Here is a 22,067-nt window from a genome sequence, read left to right as displayed (position 1 = left end):
ACGTGACGGCGGCGGCGGCGCTCATTGGGCCGCGCCCGCAGGTTGTTACAAAACCAGGCGGTTTTGTAACGCGCCGGGCCCGGCCCGCACCGGGAGGGGCCGCCCCGCGCCGGGCCCGGGGTTCGCAGCCCCCCGGGAGGGCTCCTCCGTCCCCTCGGACAGCCCGTCCCGGCGGGGTCTGGGCCGTGCGGAGAGCAGGGGCGCCTGGCTGGGGAGCTCTGCCCACCCGGCACACCGGGCGCGGAGTTGGGCTTGACCCGCCGGTCTGCACCGGCGCCCCGGTGAGACACGCTCCAGGGTCCGGTGTTTTGGTACCTCCGGTAATGCGAAAGAAGCATCGGCTCGCAGTGATTTTGAAAAGCGAGAATGCCGTTTCCTGCTGGAGTTGGAATCGCGAAGCTTTGTAGCTACACAGTTAATCATTCTCTTTAAGGGAATCTACGGAGTAGTGAAGCTATTTTAATGTCAGGTACTCCTGCTTTTAGAACAACTAAGGAAAACATTGTTGTGTTTATTTAGTTTTGTAGTGTGGCATGTTGCACAGCTCTACCTGTCCGTGCCAGATTCTCGAAGAGGAAGCACATGCCTTGTGATGTATCTTTGTTTTATTTAAGAGCAGCTCTGTTGACCGTTTCAATCTGCATGTTCCCACCAATTCTTGTTGGATGAGACAGTTGCACTAGTTGTGTAACTGTCTGTGCTAAATGTAGTCTAGGGAGAAAATCACCTGTGCTACTACAGAAAAGAAGCTGTTCTAAAAGAAGTTGTGTAATGCTTTTTGTTTGCAGCTTTATGCATATTTACAGTTACCAGAAATGCCCGTGTTATGTATACATACGCTCTAAAAATATAGAGTGCTTTTCACACTGTCTTAAAATCCACTGCAGAATTTGAAATTTCTGATGATATCCTATTACTGATATAATCAGCCTCCTCACGAAGCTCAAGAGAGGGGCTGAAGGAATTAATTTCCGTTTTCTTACTTGCAGAAGTGTCTGGACTACCCAGTTTAGACTACGTGAGCTAAGCAGGTATTAAGGGACAAGCCCTGCCTGTGGAGCTTGGATGGACCAGAGAAAAGATGAAAGAATGGAGAGGCAACCTGAGTTTTGCAAGACCTTGTTTAGGGAGGATACTTGACAAAATTCAGATTACCTTAGATTTAAAAAGAAAAATTAGTTTAAAGCTGCTAAAAATCTGGATTTAACTTTTAGTGATACACACTAATTCTGTGATGTTTGTGTCCATGTGTGGGCAACATTATGCTTATACAGAAAATCAGATCTGTACCTGAGAAGAGAAGCCAGCCATCAGACCCTTCAATTGTCTTTTGATTCTTGTGATGTAAGGATATTTTGCATCTGCCAAAATTTTAGTCCTTTTCTCTAGGGTTCTTGAATCTTAAAAAAAGGAAAAAGTTTAACATCTAACTGCTGCTCTCAAGCAAGTCCTTTAATTAGAAACAGAATTGAATAAGCACTGGTTTCAGTACTTCTTTCTGCCATCATTTAAATCAGACAATAATCCAAAGTATGGCACAGGCTGCCAGTAAGCAAACCAAAGAAAAGTGGGACAACTGAAGCACTGAAAATTTCAGTTAAGCAGTGCTTCAGAAGAGTTAGAAAGAATGAGCATTTGTGCTCAGGAGTGTGGGGTTTTCCCTCCAGGCTCCAGCTTGCTAACATAGACTTCTTGTTTTCCAAACTTCCATGCAAGAAAATCTCATGCTATTAAAGAACAAAACCCTTAAGAAAAAGAAGAAAAATGCTTTCTTGGAGCCTTGAGGTCAGCAGTTGTCTCTATTGCAAAACTATAGTCTCGGCAACCCCTCAGTGTGTTATTTTATAACCATTGTCCTGAAAACCACTATGAGTCAAAGCCTATTCAAGCGAGGGAAAGTGACATAACCACTGGTTACCAGTAGCAATGCAGTGACAATCTCTATCAGAGAAATGCCACCAGTATTTACATAGTTACATAGCAGACACTTAAAGAGATAAGTCATGGTAGAAAGGGAGGGTTTCTAGCAGAACACGAATTCAGGCTAGGGAAGGGGAATAGATTTATCATAGGAAATGCAATCAGCATTTGTGCTCTGCAAGGAACTTCCACAGTTCCTATTCTCAATGTATGAAAGCAGCTGCAGGGCTGGCTGGCAGTCTGAGCACTCTGGACTGAAAGGAGTCTCAGAAAGGCACTGGGAAATGCACTTCTGGGAATTCTCTTCTACCAGCAGGACATGGCTGAAACATTTCAAGGGAAAAGAGCAGCTGTGCTTATGAGCTACTCCCCGTGGTGGGAGCTGTGTGCTAAGGAGGGTTCAGAACACAGAGCTTTATCCCAAGCCTGCAAATAGTTATGACCTTATGACAGATGGCCCATGGGCAACAACTCTGTGACCCTCTTTTTCAGGGGAGAAAGCAGCTGGCTGTGCCTCTCCTAGTTCCTGGTATGTGTGGTGTTTGGTAAATGTTAGTACTTGGTGGGGTGTGACAGGTACGGAGTGAGCCGTACAGTCACTAACAGCAAAATACTTTAAAGCCAAGATACTAATTTGCTGTTCACTAGAAGTCAAACAACTACTAAATATTTGACTCTGATATCAGGCCTGGCTCTGCAGAGACTTTTTTAGCAAAAACAGCTGTGTGAATTGATCATACATAATCTAGATATGCTGGGGTGTTTTTATATAACACATCCTGAAAGCACAGAGTTTTCATACATTCATACATATATTCATGGACTTGGAGCAGCAGTAGGTCATGAGGTGTACTTGATTAGAAGGCAAAAGAAAAAAAAGAAAGAGGCAAAAAAGCACCCTCCTGCCTACCTGCATTGTTCATGAGATCAAGAATGGATTTATCCTTTACTTAAACAGAAAAAGTTAAAGTGAGGAGGTGACTCACTCTGCAAAAGCACATCTCCCTTGTATGATTTCTCTGCAAAGGGAGGTTTAATTTCTTCCTTTTAATGACAATGAGCACAATACTGATCTTCTTCCAGCAGTTAATGGCTGGCATAACAAGCAGCATGAGAGCATGACTACATTCTTCAGCCTTCTTCTGAATCCATAAACTGCATCAGGCTTTGAGTCCACAAAAGCCACCAATAAACCTGCATTGCCCCCCTCTCAAACACAACTAACTCAAGTGTGAAATTCCAAACCACCAGTCACACTGACTGAGCTCCTTCTCTAGAGGAAGAAAGGATGTGAAAAGTCACATCACAAATACAGATGACTTTTTATTTCCATATGCTCTGCACGTGCTGTAATAGTCCATAGCAAGAACAGATTTTTACTAATGGCCCATGCAGTTGAGGCAATTTCAAAAAAAATACCAGGCAGGAAGCCTGACCATTATGTCAGGAAGCTGCACTAACATATGCATAGGGAACAAGAGGAGAAGATGTGTGTGTTCTTCTGTGTTATTTTGCCACTGAACCTCTGAATGACTTTTGGCAACTATCTTTAACTATCTTTACCTCTTATTTTGTATTCTGCCTATTGTGACTGCTCCTTCATGTACTGGACATCCTTGCTATCATACACACATGATTTACATTGAGAAACTATCAAGTCCAAGTTTTACTTTAAATCTGTTTAAAATTAATTAATCTTAAAAGAAAAAAATTTCTGTCCTCTATAAAGAAAATTAAAGAAAAGGCTTAATAGAGAAGTTAATGTTCAGATGTCATGGTTAGAGAATCACTACAATTAAGACACAAATACATGATCCAGTTTAAATAAATGCAAGGCACCAATAGAGAGAGCAATGCTATCACAGGGTGTTGTTTCTCAAGGAAAAATACCAACAGAGCCTGCAAAAGGTTCTTGTTACTTACTGGTCCATGAACTGTGGAATAAGAAAAAACCCCAGTGCCCTTCCCACACAAACCCCTGCCTGCCTAATTGATGACTGGCTGGTGATCAGCTTGACAAGACCTCAGGACTGACAAAGCAAGCATCCCACTCAGGCTGTGTCTCTCACTGCTTGACACTGAAAGGGGGATTCACAATGTGCCCTTGAAGCATAACCAAACCTGGAGTGACTGAGATAAAATAATTTCTGTTCAGACATACCCAGATTCTTAGAAGGTTACTTTTGTTCTGCATTGGAATGAAAGGGCTACAGCCAGAAATTCAATGAAATTCAAATTCCAGGGTATTTCAGTTGTGAAGAAAGAAGATATTTCAGCATTGAACAAATATTTAACAAGTAATTCATTATTGAATTCTGAAAAACCTAACAATGTTTTGAAGACTCTTATTTTAGCAAAACTGAGGAACTATCTGCACTCCCACTAGCCATTTTGGTGACAACTCCTGCTTTACTAATCTCTCAGGAGGAAAGACCAAATTAATTCTTAAGTTCAGAGGACTGAACACCCCAAGTTTTCAAGCACCCATCAGCATACATGGTAAGCCTCCAATTACAGTAAACTGCTTCTTAATGTGTAGCAAGACAAATTCAAGATTAAGTGGTCCAGAGAACATGACAAATCCGGCCAAGAAGTCTTTCCAGTTCTGGAGAACATGAGCAATTGCTGTTGCAGAACCACCAAATGAATATATTCTAGAAGGTGTTCATGGATTCCTCTGCTCTGAGCAGTAAGAAATGACTGTGCAAATGCCTTTAGCAACAGGTCATTTTACCTCCATGCAGCAGAACTCCCTTTGTCTGAAATGACTTCACTTAGGCTCAGCTGAGAAACATTTTCAGTTTGAAACAATGCAAGTCTAAGCAGCCAGAAGGGAAGCGTTGTAAGAAGGAACACAAAGATGTATGTTTTGTTTCACAGCCTGTGCTAAGATACAAGGAAGATGAACAAGATTCACAGATGAATTAATGCAGTCTGCAGTCCACTTGGAAGTTAACAGACTAAGATGCAGTATGGATCAAAGCTGGAAGTTATTGATGCTCCACTACAAAGCAAATGGAACAGGAAGCTTCTGAACAATTTGAAATCCTGCTGATGGTTTATTTGAAACTACAGGACACATTCTTGCACAGGTTTTAAAAGCTTTCTGGACCACAGCTATTCAGCTATCTTTAGATTGGTATGGACTGCTGTCAAAGAAGTCTCTTTAGAAGTATGACAAATAAGTCTTACTATGCTTGTTGTGATTTTTTAAATCCAAAAGGCAAGTCATCCTTTCCTACACAAACATCTGTGGGAGTGTAAAAGGCCTCCTTAACCCACAATTTTAATTTCAGTAATTTTCTGCAGGGAGTGAGGAAGATAAAGGCAAGTTCTACAACCACAAAACATGAAAGAGACAAATATGGGTGGTATTACTGTGATAGAAACCCTGCAATTAGCTGGAATAAGCCAGTGCTTAACAGCAGCAGTGGCATGTGCTTTCTAAAGTACATCTGACTTCTGACAAACTGAGTTCCAGAGCCACAGCTTCCCTGTCTTTGCTGCTGGGGAAAATTCATTCAGGCAAGGAGTGAGGAATTAATCAGCAAAATTTTTTGGCAAAGCTCTTAGGGACATACATGTGGTCCCACAGCATTTAAATGAGACTCGAAACATGTTTCACATTAAGGGAATCCTTCCAAGGTAAATTCACCAAAGGAGTAACTCAGAGCAGACTATTCCAGTACAAATGGAGGGACCTACAATGACCATCCAGTCCAACTGCCTGAGCAGCTCAGGAAACTTCAGCCTGTGCTGAACTGCTTGCTCAGCCTGGGGGCTTGGATATCCTCATTCCTGTGACTTCCATCCCAGCTGTAGGCAGCCTCTTCATCCTGGGGTCTGGCCTGCAGGACTGATGAGCTGGGGTGGGTTACAAGATCACTGCCTCCTGCTGCTCACCACCACTGCAAGGCCAGGGGTTTCTGCCTAATCATGGCAGCCGATTCCATGGAATCAAACACACAGGCATCACATGAAACAAGAGGCAGGCATCTCCAGTCACAAAACTAGGAGATTACAGCTATTTAGCCCATTCTGATCAACCAGATAAAGAAACAGATTTCACCTTTCCACTGCTGTAATTCCATGGAATTAGTCCTGGAAGCCCAGATGATACTTCTTTCTTGATCCAGTCTTCCAATTTTCTTCCAAATTAGCCTTTAGCAAAGGCTAATTTCTTCCAAATTATCCATAGCAAAACCATAGTCACTTAGTAAGAAATGAGGCAACAATTTTAAGCAAAAACTCAAGATCACATTTGTCATACTGGAAGGCAGGAGTGGGTTTGTTATTTTATTTTTTATTTGAAATATTGCAGAGCTTTCTTATGATACATACACATTGATAGGGCTTCCGGTAGCAAACTTTCAAAAAAACCCAGAATTACGAATCATAATCAGAAATAAATGACTCTAACATCTATTAAGATGGTTATTTAAAAAATGTTTCGATGAATCATGCAAAAATGTTCACAGAGAGCGTTATACTTTTTAATAGATAAATGTTTTGTTTTTCCTAAGTCTTACAAAAAGAGCTTGTGCTTTAAACTCTTGAGTTGAAAAAAAATATTTACAGCAGACATCATAAATGCCACATTGAAGTTCATAGAGGCAAAGTGGTGATGGTCCCCTGTTTTGCATTCACCAAACATGCTGAGGGTTTCAGATCTCTTCCAAAACCTCCCAATTTAAAAGTGCTCAGTCTTGGATCTTCAGTATGCTCCTCTTCTCCAAATCATTCATTTCCTTCAGTATAAGGGCAACATTGTATCTCAGTTCTTGAAACTTTGCAACTGGCACCTGAAACAGAATGCTGAGGTTAGAAAACACAAGACATCTCAGGAACTTGACTAGGGCAAGCCTATGGATATGGGACATTCTGCAGTGTAAGGCAAATTTCTCTTAAAATACTTAATTTTTCCAGACTTAAGACAAAGGATTTAAGGTTAATAAAATTCAGGTAATTCAACTAAATCCACATGGAAAAGGAGGGTGGGAAAAAACCAGAAATAACACCTACATTGTACATTTTCTGTACGCCTGATGAGAGAAAAGAAATACTCAAGGATGTAAATTGAGAGCTGCTTGGGTGATATAAAAGTCATGGACTGGAAGGAAAGACATCTGGAAGGTCGTGGAGACTACAGAATTCTCAAGCAACAAATTCAAGATATTCTGCTTGTCCAAACTTGCAAGACAAAGGAATTGAGACTCGAGGCCAGACACTTGGCAACAACCTCAAGAGCAAATGGCACTTCCACAATGTGTGGAAGGCAAAAGATTTAGGGTTAAACACACAAAGCATTTTCAACTGTGCAGGAGACTCACGGGATCTCCTTTCCCATTTCAGGCCTGAGAAGCCCAGTGGATGGAAATTTATCTATGAAGAAAGAGACCCCCAGCCGAGTGCAGGCACAGCCTGGTGACACAGCCTGGTGACACAGCCTGGTGACACAGCCTGGTGACACAGGTGCAGTGCACAAACACATGCTCACACGAGTGCCCAGTGCAGTCTGGCTGGTCCCACACAGTCTGCACAGCACTGCTGAATTTACTCCTCTGACTGCACTGAAGACAGCAGTTCTTTTGGCAGAGCACCTTGTCATCCTCCTGCCCACTCTGGCACAGATGCCAATTATATGAGAGGAATCCAACACCTGATTTGCATTTTCCACATATATCAGAAATGCATAAAAAGGCACCATGTCCTTTTCACTTTTGACATATATACAACAAGACTCAAAATGCTGCAATTCCCACTGCTTAAAAAAAACAACTTCAGTCAGAAGCCACACTGTGATTAAAATACCAAATGGAGACCAAAGAGTGTAACTTCTCCCTGCGCTCTACACATTTTAAAACTGTTCACAACAGAATTATTTTCTGGACTTACCATCTTACATAAGCCCTGTTAGGTAGCATGACATTCTGAATGTGTTCAGATAAAGGAAAACTGAACATCTGAGGACTATGTTTACTTGCATAAACTTACTTACTCTAACCAAAACACAAGTTTATTCCAAAGAGCTAACTGTGGGAAGACCTCTCATCAGATCTAGAAATCCTGTCTGAAGTCACACCCTTGGCATTCACATCCAAGAGGCAGCAACAGTAAAGAGCTGATTCTAAGAGAAGCACACTGTTTGTTATCAGATATCTGCACTGCTGCACATGCTGGACAAACACATCTCCACTGCAGAATAACTAAAGGTCTTCCACACTGAGGAAAAAACCCACAAAAAACAAACCCTAAAATCAAACCAAAACAGTCAGAAAAAATGGCACCAAGACCAACACTGGACATGATATGCCAGGAACTAAAGTGGGAATAAACTAGATTTTATCCTCACAAGTGAAACTTACCCTTTTGTAAAGGGTTAACCTGAAGTCCATGGCATCATTTAAGTTCCATGGAAGTCCTCAAAAGAGTGTATAGGATGCTCTGAGCTGGATAGTCCAGAGGGGTAAATTTGATCTCCTGTGAAGCGACACCCTCAACAGTTTGCAATGTAGCACAGAATTTATGCCCTTCTCTACAGATGCTTTATTGCAAAACAATTCAACAGTAAAATCAGTCCACCTCTTTCAACCCACAGGGCTTTGGTGCTTCTTCCAGACTGCTACTAATGAGAGAACTGAAGCCAAAATCTGTACAGAGTTCAAATGTAACAATGCCTGCTGTGCATTGAATTCCTGTACGCACCACCATGCTATTTATAGAACAAATAGCATTCCTTCTCAAAGGTTAAAATTATGGAAGAGTTTATGCCATCTTCTGGCAAGCCTTTAGGTACACTGTCATAAATACTGCCACTGACTAATCCTGTAACAAGCAAAGAGGGTATTTTTTTTACTTTCTGGCAGCCAGAACAGTTCTGAAGAAAAAGAATAAAACTACCTCTGCCACAGAAAAGAATGTTATCATTCTCTGCCAAATGCAGAAGGTTTACAAGTGTATCATACATTATATAAACTATCCCAGTAATTTTTCTGCCCTCAAGAGACAACATCAGGTCTGAAGGTTACAGTTCATAACAACCCCATAACTTTTAATCAAACCAGACATTATGTAATAGTGCTTTCCAGTAATTAATATTCTTCTAATAAATTGCAGTTCAGTAGAACATGTGCAGGAACAAGGTATGAAATGATTTTGATTGGTATTTCATTAAATACTTTATGTGGCTACACTGAACATGAAGGATTCCAAAGCAAACCAACCAATGGTAACACACCATTTTCAAAAGCTTTAGTATTTTAAGTAATAATTCAACTTTCTAAATAAAACTAGAAGTGGTTTCCTTACTATTTATTATGGCAATCAGACTTACTTCAAAGCGATGAGCTGTCCCATCTGAAAGCTTCATCATCATCAGAATGGATGGCTGGAGTGCACGGGCCAGTGAACTGAAATTATTTACATCATTAGGATTACAGCAGTACAGATCAGCACTGTGATGAGTACAGCATTCCACTTTAACAATTTTAGATGTTCATGTAGGCTTTACACAGAACATGAGTAATTTCAGTCACAGAGTCTGGCTGGAAACTCATGAACACAACAGCTCTGTCGAATTTACCTCAGTATTGGGACTTAACATTTAGTTAATAGTTTAGTAACTGCAAGTTTAGGAGCATTTTCATTTTTACATAATTGGTTTAGTGGAATTATGATAGGGATAAGAGCTGACCAAGTACTGCTAATAATAATGCACAGTTTTCTTATGCAGTTTACCATGCTGCATTAATCATTTCCATCCTTTCATACGTTCAACTTCCACCTCATTCGGGGAATCAGCCTCTTCCAGGCTTCATCCTAAATTTGTGTGTTATTTTATTTGATGACCCAAAGAAGGGAAGTGAGTCATTCTTGTGCAGCTTCCATCAACTGACACTGCCAAAGCCTGCTCAGGTACAGACAGGCACTACAGCCCAAAGCTGCCATACCTCCCTGCAGAGGCTGTTGCTGGATGATAAACAAGAAATCCTGGGGGGAAGATTAACTGAAAACAAAATTAAAAGGAAGGAAAACAAAAACCGGTAATGTATTGCTCCTCCTGTGTAATTTGGAAAACAAATCAGAGGATTTGCTTTCAGCTTGCAAGCACTGTGCCTGAGAATGTTTACCTGGACATTTTGCTCTCATATCAGTATAGATTCTTTTTCTACAGAGTGATACCTGTGTGGTGCTTACAGCACTGCTCATCAGAAAGTCACCAGAACTAGTAGCTTGTGGCCATCCCAATTTTCTCTTAGGAGCCTTTTTTCTTGATTTCAGGAAGACAATCCTGATCAACCATGGGCCTCCCTGGCAGCAAAGAGACAGCACTCTCTCCCAGATGCAGGTATTCAGACACACAACATGAAGTTACTCACACTAACAAATTACACTACTAACAAAGACTGGATCATCTAATTTCTTTCAGCTTGGTCTGTCCTGGTTAGGACTAGACAGAGAGCAAACAGCACAGACAACAGGTTTCTGTTTCCTTCTGGGTCTAACCAAAGATCCATCCTCCACATGCCTCTGTTGTGGCAGATGGTAAGAAGCTGTTCACTGCAGGCACAGGCAGGATGATCTCAAAGGCTTTTACTCCTGCTGTGAAAGAAACTAGGAGGTAGTTCAATGACCAGTTACATAACTATGGCAGTGTAAAGGTGCTGGCCTGAAACTGCTCTTTGTAGAAGCAGAGTACGAGAGGTGGAAATTCATTTAACATGTGCAAAAAATGATGGTCTGCTTGAGAAGTTGAATAGATGAATACTCTCCCCTGTTCCAGTAAAACTAAGAGCTTGCTTAGCTGCTTGAGGCTCAATCTGACTAATTTATGCCATCATCACCAGGACCTGTGGATTTGTATCAGCTCTGTTAAGTTTTAAAATAAAATACTCAAACTTTGAGTGAAATGTTACCAGCAGTAAAGTCTACATACACTGACTTCTACACTGTTCAGAAAATTCCACCTGTATCTTACTATTTAAGGCTACCTACCAACCCCTAATAGCAAGGCACGTTTTGACCCCCATTAAAATGTTTAAGCAGCACAAGAAATCAGTTTAATCTTAGGTAATTCCAGGGATGTGCATGATTGTCTTTTGTACCTTGTGGATATAGCTACATCCACTCTCCACTTGAAGTCCTGGATACTTGGCAGCCGACTTCTTTGTACCAGAGCTGTGCCTTCGGAAGGGGGACGCCTGAAGAGTCAATCAGAAATAAGAGATTGCAATGTAAATCCATAAAAGAAGGAACAATCCAAAGAGAAATAGAATTCCTCTGTACAAACCTGTCCAGAATTTGTTTCTCTCCTACATCTGTCCTCACTTAAGGAGGTCTGAATAAGCAGAGTTTTTGTGGATTTAAGACAGTTGTGCTCAGATTATCCCCTTTTTTGATGCTTAACTATGGTCCGTGTTGAAAAAAGAGACCAAGTGACTGTATAATTCTAGTAAACTGATGTCACTTTAAAGATTACTAAGAATCATTGTGGTGGCTGGCATACCTTATATTTCAATTATATGCAACTGTGAGGCATAGAAAGGGACCTGCAAACATATCCTTACCTTCATGCAAATCCAACAGGAACAAGCAAGCAGAGACAAGACAGATGACTTAGGCAAAACAGTTGCATAAGGTCACTGTTCTTCCTCAGCAAAAACCATCTACTATTGGCAAGCAGCAATATTTTAAAATATTATATTAGTGTATTGAGTGTATTTTGAAGCATACTTAAAAAACCCCACAGTGGTTCTTGTTGATCCAACATAATTTACAAACTTTAAGTTCCTTACATAATGTTCAGTGCCAACCCCAGCTCAGCCTTCAAGATTTTTGCCTAGCTTAATGTGTAAGAAGCCAAGCATTTCATTTGTTGCTCATATTGCAGGAAGAATCAGGTTGATCAAGTCCTAGTTTATTTCTGTGTGGGAATACAGTTAACAGCAATTAAACTTCAGATGGTTGACAACTTTCAGAATTTTAATGACATGCTAAGTTCTGGATAACTAAATGGCAAAACTGATACAAATACATAATAACCATTCACTCTTAGATATACGTGCAGAAATAACTTCAGAATGAGGTCACTGTGCTGGTCCATTCAGGAGGTGGTTTCTGGACTTTGTGTTACTCTTTTTTTTTCTCTCTAAGCATCCCATGCCCCTGGAATTTATTTACTGTACATTTCAAGACTACTCCAGTACTTCCACTAAGGGCAGGATAAGAAACATTACATCCTTTATCCATGGTGCTAGACATAATCTAATTACAGACTTTGCATCAGAAAGCAATCCTCTCTGAACAAATCAAGCACTGTAGGAATGGCAGTTTCACATCACTACTGAGATTCTTGTGTGCAAGTTAGCTGGGCCTTTAGAAATTGGCCAGAAAGATTAATGAGTACAGGGACTCACAGGCTGAGATCCTCCAACTGTCCTGCATTTTGCAAAGGTGATATAAGAAAGAATTTATCTCTTTGGTGAGGGGAGGTTGGGTGGTGTCAGAACTGAGACACATTCCTAATAGCATGGTAAAGAAATGAGCAAAAAAAGTAGATCAGCTGGTTCTTACTCAATTGTCAACTCCTGGATAGGAAGTAGGTCACCACAGCTGGGGGCAGCCATGAGGAGCTGGAGTCCAGAACAGTCATTAGCAGGATTAAACAGTAAGAACAGGCCTTTCCCTCAGTGGAGAGCTGCTGCCAGAGTATTGCTTAAGTTGGAGACTCCCTAAAAATAGCCACACTGCTACCGTTTCCTTAAGACATGTGAACTCCCATCAATGGAAGTCAGTCCATTCAGTGCAGCACCAGCACCCTGGGGGAAGAAAGGAGTTTTAAAAACAGAAAGATATTCTACTTAGCAGTGGTGGGAAAGATCAGAAATGGTGACCTCCCAAACAGAAGGGAAGCTTTGAATACTGTGGAGAGATGGCATTTCTGTGGTCAAACACAAAGCTTTATTTCTGGTCAGGACTGCACTTCTGTACCATTCTCCTAGGAAGAGTCACAGCTTCTATAGGTTAGTTTAAGCTTCTGTCAGGACCTTCCCAGCTTGGACAAGACCACAATGGGAACTGCAAGAATCCTGTAAAGATGACAGAATGTGCATAGTGGCCAACATACATTCAGAAATTACAGGCTGCTAATCAAGCCATTGATTTCTGAGAGGAATAGCAAAATAGAGCAGAAAATACTCAATGAATCTTGTATCTAAAACCTATAGTCTATAATTACATTTTGTAAACACTCTGTGCCAGCAGCTGCAATATACTGTCAGCACATTGTGCAGAAGACAGAAGTCAGAACAAGCAAAAGACCACGGATCAGGTAGAGACCATCCTAGAGACCATACAAGCTGTGGTGGAAAGGATGATACACCTGGTGACAAGAACATCACCTGCTAAAGGATGCAACTCGAAAATGAAAGATTAGAGAACTTGGAGCAGCAGCTGATCTACCAGTACCAAAACTAGAGACAAGTTCTGGATGGTTCCCTATGCACATAACAAGACATGCCTAGCAGGCCACTGAGCTGGAAGGCTGAACAAACTTGTATGTGTGAAATGCTGACAACACAGAATGCACCCTCCTGGTAGAAACTAAGGGTACACCATTAGAAAAAAACCCCAGTGCATTTATTATAAACATTCAGAGAGGGTGAAGTTAGTGTTATTCTTTCCCTGAAAAGAGAGTTTTAATTTCATGTAGTTATTTGATGTGGCAAGTCTTTATTTCAGTCTACATAGCTTGGTGGAACTGTGGGGACACAAATACAAATGCCAAATACTTCAGAGCTGTTGTTTAGTGAAAAGAACTCCCAAAATAAGATAAGATGCCAGGAAAAGTATTAAAAATGGATTTTTCTGGGTTATCTTGCTCATACTGAATTACTGAATTTTTGATCACATGCTAATGCACCTCTTACCATCACAAACATGTATATTTACAACTCAATAAGCATATGTATGATTCAGTGTTACATTTAAGATTGTAGAAGCAGATCTGTCTAAAAATCAAACCTGAGGTGTTCTTCTCTGGTCTCAAAACACAGAGCAAGATTACACTGGATAATCACAGCTTTCAAAATGAGAAAAAGCTAAATTTTCCAGCATCGTGATTTCACAGTAGAAAACAGACAATCATGCATGCTTCAAATTACATCTAAATTTATCTTCCTTCCCTACTGCAAGCAGTATTTCCACTTTGCAACCATGAATTTTGCATTCTTAACACCTATAATTCAAACAGAAGAGCAAAGAAAAGATGAGATGACTGAATTTATTTTTACTCCAAGAACCTTTATCTGTAAGCCAAGATCTTAATCAAAGAAATGGAAAATATTTTTAGCTTTGGTAGCAGCACTCAGACCCTTGAGGGTAACTGCAAAACCACAACTATGATTATTGGGATTCCATGCAGAGCATCTGGAGCAGCATTGGGTTAGTGATGTCACATGCTGAGTGACCTCAGATTTCAAGAAGGAAAGTTGGCCCACAATGATCATCTGAGTCCAACTCCTCGCCCTGTACAAGATTGCATATTCAAAATGTTCAAGATTTTTAATTTCTAGATGTAGAATAGGCTAAACGTGGTTGAGCAGAGAAACTTCTAGAAAAAGGGAATCCCAAGAAGTGACAAAAGAGACAGGCTGTTCAAAAAGCTCTCAATTTATTATTTACTCTAGAGTTACTGAGGAATGTTGCTTAAAAAGTGAATTACAGCAGGCAGAGCACTTGATATCTCATGTGTTGTCATCAAGTCACTCAGAGTGAATTCCCAACTGAACTGTACATTAAGACTTGAGAAATGCTATCTGAGAAAGCTGCCATGAACCAGAGCAGGTAGAGGGCTTATGTAGCCTGCCTCCTCTGCTATAACTTGCAATGATAATGATGGCAAAAATGAGTAATTCTGTGCTGCATTTTTCATCTGTGGGTATTGATCAACCTCACAGTCTATAGAACATTATAAAAACTGATGAACACAGAAAAACTGAGAACTGGCAAGAAAGCTACTTAAAGCATGTATTGCCATGCATGATGGACATCATACTGTGCTGAATCAAACTAATGGGACAAGTCTTGTTCTCATTAATTTGGAAAATATTGCTGTTCCTTCAATACACCAAGGATTTGTGTCAGCAGAGCTCTGTGCAGTCCTGCTGTCTGCACAATGAAGACACTAACCTGTTACCAAAGACTACACTGGAAAAGTCCACAATGAAATCTTCTGGTATTCTGAAACAGAAGAGCAAGACAAAACAGTTAGGGATTTTTTGTAACCATAGTTATACGGCCTTACCTGAAAAAACCCTCAATCTATTACAGAACACAAAAGATGTGTCAACATTTTCCATCTTCCATCGCTTCAAATTGCCAGCTCTTATGTAAGCACTTCAGTATCGATTCAGTCAGGACTCTCAAAAGAAATTACTCCCAAAACCTATGTTTATATATCAAGAACCCTAAAAACTGCTACATCTGCCCATCCTACCTTGTATGGCAATGGTGTATTTCAAAAGAACCCAGTATTGGCTTAACTTCTCTCAGTAAAGTCAAGAAAAATTTTACTGATGGCTCTGACAAGTGCAGAAGGCAGGCGAGCAATGCATGCTTTCAAAAATCCCAAACTTATATGTTTCATTTCACTTTCACCTCAAGTGTAATGAACACAGAAGGAATTGCCTCTCAACATTCAGAGGCCCAACTTACAAAAGGAGCATACTTGGGGACTGGTTGAAGAGACTAACAGACTCCGTCTACCCTACATCTCTCCACTCCTTCACCATTCCTCCCACACTGCTGTTGCCTTACAAACAAGCTTCTGTTGATTTTCAGTTCAATAGATCAGGCTGTGAATTGCAAAGACCACAGAGCAAACACTATCCACTAGCTGCCTTTGCCACAGGGACAGTAACCTCCTACAGAGAGGCAGGTTGGACAAGTGGGAGAAGTCACTACAGCTGCTGCCACAGTTAAATCCAGCACTCACCATGAATCAGTGCCCAGAGACATTACTCACCTGTGGCTTGAGGCACACAGCAGTGCATCAAAGAAAAATCAAAGCAAACAAGGAAGTTATATGTCCTAAAGAGCTTACAGTGTCTAATGACCAGAGAAAAAACAACTCATCAACTCACACAGTGGGGTGATGAAACAGCAGTTCCTACAGCTCGAATTCAGAAGGGGAGAAGTGGGGTTAAACCACATTTTAAAATAGTGCTTGGATAAAAAGAAATTCATTTTAGCAAGCACTAGAACAGTAGTTTTTGGCTGCAAGAGTCTGACTTTCAGAAGAGACAAGACTATTTCTGCAAACATTACTCACACTTTTGTGCAAGTGTATCATTTAGCCCATCCTGACACTGACTGGATACCCTGATTATGTAGTGGAATAGCTGGAGACAGGGCTGTAATATGATTATGATGACACCTACCACAACACTTGATTGACTCAAGAGCATTTCTAAAACAGAAACATTAACACCACCTTTGAGTTTGCATTATTTTTGCTGTGCAGTCAATGATCTCACTGAAAATTCTGTTCCTGGCTCCTCAGCACACTTGAGGCCAGTCAGACATGACACAGATAAGATAGAACATGGCACAGTTCAGCCTGAACTACAGATAGCAATCACTTGTCATTGGAACGTTCTGAGGAAGGGACTCAAAGGGCAAGAAATGCGTGAAGATGTCTCAATCCCATATTATTCGCCTGAGTCATAAAGTTATTAAATAATCTGTGAGGAGAGGAAAAAAAACGCACCCACAATTTAGTGTGAATTTATTCCCACTGGCTCAACCACTCAGGCTGAGAAATAGGGAATTGCAACTCTTTTAAACTAGTAATATTGATGTAGTTAATCAGAACTGGGCATGTACTCCAGTCTCTCTCTTCATTAAAACTAGAAGCCAAGATCAGGTACATCACCAGAAAATTGAGAATTACAGGATATTATATGGCCAGAGTTATATGTCAGAGGTAGAAGTTAGGAAGAGTCCCAATACTGTGAGAATAATGGAGCATAGCAGCAACTAGCAGCACATAAAACACTCAAGTCTGCAAGCAGCACAAATGCAGTTACCTAACTATTGCTGCTAGATCAGCCCTATTAACCAGAACAATAAGATAAAAAGATGTACCAAGATATAAAAGATATAAAAAAGGTCATCAAGACTGGAAAGTATCTGAGTAAAATGTATGAATAAACCATTAAGTGAGAAAAAAACTCCCGAACACAACTACAAAAGCATAAGTCATTGAAGCGTGGTCAAATGACAAGGGCCTGGGAGTCTGCACTTCTGACACAGCCAGCCCAGCCAGTGACTTCTGACACTCTTATACCAACTTTCTCCACTGCTCAGAAGAGGAATATTCACCCAGCCCCAGAGAATTTGGCACGGAGCTTTTGTATTCTTCATTATTCCATAATCAAGCTTGGCACATTCTGTGTGCATCTCAAAAGACACCAGCTCCCACCGGGCCAAAAGCAATTCATCAGTTTCTTACTGACCTACTTTAACCTGGGTGTGAACTCCATGATGTGGCAGAGGCAGCAGCTTGCATGTGAGCACTCAAGACAAAAGGCAGGCCAAACTCCAGCACTGAGCCACAGACAAAACTGTATCAACTTGCAAGGCACCTTTCACTATGGCCCAAATGCCACCTTTCATTGATTACACCCCAATTATAGCTGCAGTTTTAGCTTGCCTGAAGTTGCTCATAAAGTAAATTGTGCTTATGATTTAACTGCTTATGAGGAGAAGCCATTATTTTACAGGCTAATGGACAAATAAGGATGAAAAAAGACAGAATTAGAAACATCTTTCTCCCAGGTAGCAATCAGAATGGACAAATAAGGATGAAAAAAGACAGAATTAGAAACATCTTTCTCCCAGGTAGCAATCAGAATGTTAAAGAAAAGTGCAAAAATCGTGTTTTAAAATAATTAAGCCTTGGTGCAGAGGTTTCACTACAGAAGAAAACATCAACTGCTGTTATTCTCTCATTGCTACTGAATATAGAAATAAGGGAAAACCTATAAATATTACTAGCATCTGACCTCTAGCTTTTAGGATATGATCCCTTCAGATATACTTATGGAAGACTGATATAGATTTTGTCAAAGGCTGTAACAAAGGTCATGATTTCTTGGGTAATGGGCACGAGAAATCAAAGCTGAACATGGTGGTCGGGTTTCATGAACGTTATATCATTGACCTTTCAAAGAAGGAAAGAAGTAGGGCAGTTCTTAGCTTCTGAAATGCTACCACTGTCTTACCAAACACTTAAAAAAATATAGCAGGGCAAGATGGGGATGGCAGAGAGAAGGTCACTCATATTTGCATAACCTACATTACAGAATAAATCAGACCATTCTCCCCAGCAGGTGAAATAAAACTGCTCATGCTCAGTGCTAAATCAAGTCTTACACAACACCTGTTTTTTTCCTCTGGCTCTACAAGATGTTTGGCAACAGATGCATTAAGAGTTATATACAGGTAATTTTTATACTAACTTTTTTTGTGTAAAAAAGTTAATTTGGGGAAGCAGTTACATAAAAGCCATGAAAAAACAAACATTAAATGAACTGGTGTATACAGGCATACCTGAGCTCCTTCAGGTCTTCTTTAAAAACCTGAAAAGACAAGGAAGATGAAATTTTACATGATATAGCCTTAAATGATAATTTCTTACCTACTGACACAATAGTGGTTACTTATTTGGTATCTCTCCCCAAAAATTTTAGACTTCAGTGCCAGTAGTTTTTAAATGACTGGTAATATTTTGAAGAGAATTTTCAGAAGTGTTCAATCAAGTTGTGATTTAAAGACCTAAATATCTTGGAAGCCTTTATTTCTCAAAACAACACCTCTGCCACTTCTTTTATGTAACTATTCAGAAACATTTTTCTTTCAGAGTGACTATATGCCCTTATTCTCAAATACATTTTGCAGTAACTTGTTTAAACTATGACAAGAAAAGGGAAATGGCAGAAGATAAGGTTTGAATATTAAAAGCAGACTTCCACTACATTTCCTGCAATATGGAAGCTTTCCCAGTATGCCTGGGTAAATATGAAGCTGTATCTTAAACAACAGGTACTGGGAACCCTGAAGTGGCTCACTCACATAAAAATGAGAAAAGAAAATTGTAAGGTAAGGGAACATGAAAAATTAAGAAAATAGCCATGAAGAAGGGATAGGAATTGGGAACATGGTGGGTGTGTGCATATTCACACCAAACATCCACAGCATAAATGGAAACTGCACTTTCTTCCAAATTCCACTATATTGTTCTGGCCTTAATACCTTCCTTCCTCTATGGAAGAAATGTGAACAAAGGAGGCAAACAAATATGAGAAATTGAAAACATGGGCAAAAATGAGTGGTATGTGTGAACACCCAGTAAGAGAGAGTGTTGATGCCTGTGAAATAACATTTTGCTATGATTTCTTTGGCGGTTTTAATTTATGAGTGAAAACAAACATGCACAGTGAACAAGATGCTGAAGAAGAAATAGATACAGGAATCTTTTTCCTAAAGCTTAAATATTTTTTCAAAAAGCTCACTCTAAATCTACTCAACAAGTGAAATAATAAGTTCCAAACTTTTAACAGTTTCTTCCAACAACCTAAACTTGGAGAACAATTTTTATGTGCATTTTCCCACCTAGGCAAATGAGATTTAGATGGTGACTTGTGTCTGATGCAGCTTTTACCTTATCAAGGTTCCAAGTACTCCCAGAACTTACTTCTTGTTTGAAAGTTGATAAGGGGAGTCTCAATGCTTCTTGGAGGAGGGTGTACATGCCAGAAATGAGGAAAGCAAGTTGCTCTTCTGAGAGGTTAGCACTTTCTGCAATCAGCCTGACAGATTCCCTGCAGTCTTTTCCTTCCAATGCATTAACAGTGACTGTGAATAAGAAAGCAAAGCAAGATTCTTGATTTACTCAACTGTGTAGCTCGTGACTTTGATGGTCAAAGAAAACTCTCATCACAGGGAGAAGCCTCACAGACAAAAATTAAATCAATCATTGAGACAGTGTAGCAGAGCCTGCAACACCACTGGCTGGATAATCTTCAGATACTGTTACATGCAGTTTTTACATAGTGAACTGACCAGTTACATGAAACTGCATCTCATTTTTTACATTAGTCTTTGTTTAGCAATAGAGTAACAGCAACAGCCTCAAAAAACAAACCTGGTGCAAGTGCAAGAACGATGTAAATAAACTGTGTTGAAATCCATCACATCTTCAAAGATTACAAAACCTTCAGAGGAAAAACTGCAGCCCTGCAAACTGTGAGTCACAGGCCAGCAAGAGCAGACAGCGATGGGAGATTTGTGCCAGCTCTGCATAAGCAGAGGGAAGCTGTGCCCACCCACTGCAGGGGGACCTGCACTGGGGTCACTGCCCTGGCTCCAGGCACTTGGTTTGGAAGGACTGTCTGCCCCTGCTATGGTAGGAAGCATTTATTGCACACCTGAAAGCAGGTGATAGCTTACACCAAAATAAAACCCATACAGTCAGGCTTCCTGGCACTGAAAAGGCTTTTCAGTCTCTATGTTCCTGCACTAGACAGCAAATGTAGTTTAACATGTGTACTTCTGTCCCAAATGCCTCTGCCTGTACACAGCTTTATTATTTCAAGTATTACAAGGAGCCCCTGAATACATTGCTTGTTTCTGCTACTGTGCAGCAACACTTTCAGAGACAAACCAGCTACCAGATGTTTTGAGTCCTAAAAATAAAAAAGGAAATCCTGGACAAGATGTTAGCTGAGAGAACATGTCAGGGTCACACCATGCTGGGCAGCAGCTACCCTCCAGCAAGCTGTGCTTTCACTCCACTAATCAACTCTTCCCATTATTCCATGATTGTTTTACATACCAAAATTTACTCAAGTGTGTAACTCTTGATTTTGATGGTCAAAGGTGCCTTGAGAAAATTCTCACTAGAGGGAGAAACCTCACAGACAAAAATGAAATCAGTCATTGCAAATCTTACAGCCTCAACCTCAACAGGACACCTGCACCTTGGGGTTGCTGTACTGTCTCCTGGACATTCTGTAGATGCCCAGGGGTCTCTGACTGCCACACACAACCTGACAGTGACTGGGCTGCTGGCTCTGGGACACAGGGATGGGAGAAGAATGACTTTAACAGGACTCAGCTGACTTTGACATCCACAGCTGCAGAACTCCGTTCCTCATTATTTCACAGAATTGTGGAATACAATGAATCAAGCCCCTCATTTTATTTAAAGCTCAGCTCTAGCTTCCTGTTGGGAAAAGCAAAGGGAAGTGCTCCAGGAAGCTGCAGCCTTGCAGCTGCAGCCCTCCAAGCTGTCACATAATCACAGAATGTTCTGAGTTGTAATGGACCCAGAAGGATCATTGAGTCCAGCTCAGCCCTGCACAGGATACCCCAAGAATCCCACCATGTGCCTGAGAGAATTGTCCCAACATCCTTGAGGTCTGTCAGGCTGTGACCACTTTCCTGGGGAGCCCGTTCCAGTGCCCAACACCTGCCAGGGAAAGAATCTTTTCCTTATAGTAACCTGAAGTGCCCTGACACAGCACTATGTTGTTCCCTCGTGTCCTGTCACTGGTCACCAGAGCGGGCATCAGTGTCCGTCTGTCCGCAGCCTCTCGAGAGGAGGCTGTAGCCGGCTTTGAGGTCTCCCTTCAGCCCCCTCCAGACCGAGCAGACCAATTGACCTCAGTCCGCACGGTTTCCCCGCTATGGCCTTTCACCACACTTTTGGGTATCCTTTGGAAGCTCTCTAAGAGCTGTCCTTGCCTTCCCGAGAGGATCCACGGCTTCCTTGGGGAACGCGGCTGCTGCCCATGGGCTCCGCCTGGAACCCCGCGCGTCCCTGAGCGGGGGCAGCGCGGCCCCTCCGCGCCGGGGCGGCGCCCAGCGGGCCCCGCACGGGCCCTACCTTTGAGGAGCCGCCGGAAGGTCTCCTTGCCCACGTCCTGCACGCCCCTGGCCATGGCCTCCACCTCGGCCGGCACTCGCGGGCCCAGGAACCCGCGGCCGCCGCCGCCGCCCTCGCCGAGCCCCTGCGCCGCGCCGGCCGCCATGGCCGCACCCCCCGTCCGCCGCGCGCCCTCCCCGCGGCAGGGGGCGCTGTGGGG

General features: G+C 41.5%; 1 protein-coding gene and 1 long non-coding RNA gene across 2 annotated transcripts; one reads left to right on the top strand and one right to left on the bottom strand.

Moving 5' to 3' along the window:
• Positions 1–5: 5 nt before the first annotated feature.
• On the top strand, positions 6–7,887 carry LOC139597257 (uncharacterized). The gene is made up of 2 exons (XR_011681558.1): positions 6–469; positions 7,273–7,887. It is a non-coding gene; the product is annotated as an uncharacterized lncRNA (long non-coding RNA).
• COMMD5 (COMM domain containing 5) lies at positions 6,204–22,060 on the bottom strand. Its single transcript, XM_071442360.1, has 7 exons — positions 21,869–22,060; positions 19,676–19,836; positions 18,532–18,560; positions 15,109–15,159; positions 11,025–11,120; positions 9,254–9,329; positions 6,204–6,722 (listed from the first exon to the last, which is right to left on the bottom strand). Exons 1-7 carry the CDS (start codon positions 22,011–22,013, stop codon positions 6,621–6,623), a joined length of 660 nt encoding a protein of 219 aa, XP_071298461.1. The 5' UTR covers positions 22,014–22,060; the 3' UTR covers positions 6,204–6,620.
• Positions 22,061–22,067: the final 7 nt, after the last annotated feature.

Source organism: Agelaius tricolor, unplaced genomic scaffold (genome assembly GCF_023055355.1).
Source record: "Agelaius tricolor isolate 1412-34295 unplaced genomic scaffold, bAgeTri1.0.p SCAF_17, whole genome shotgun sequence".
NCBI classification, from domain to species: domain Eukaryota; kingdom Metazoa; phylum Chordata; class Aves; order Passeriformes; family Icteridae; genus Agelaius; species Agelaius tricolor.
Note: the sequence above shows the minus strand (reverse complement) of the source record. Positions and strands in the feature narration are given on the sequence as shown.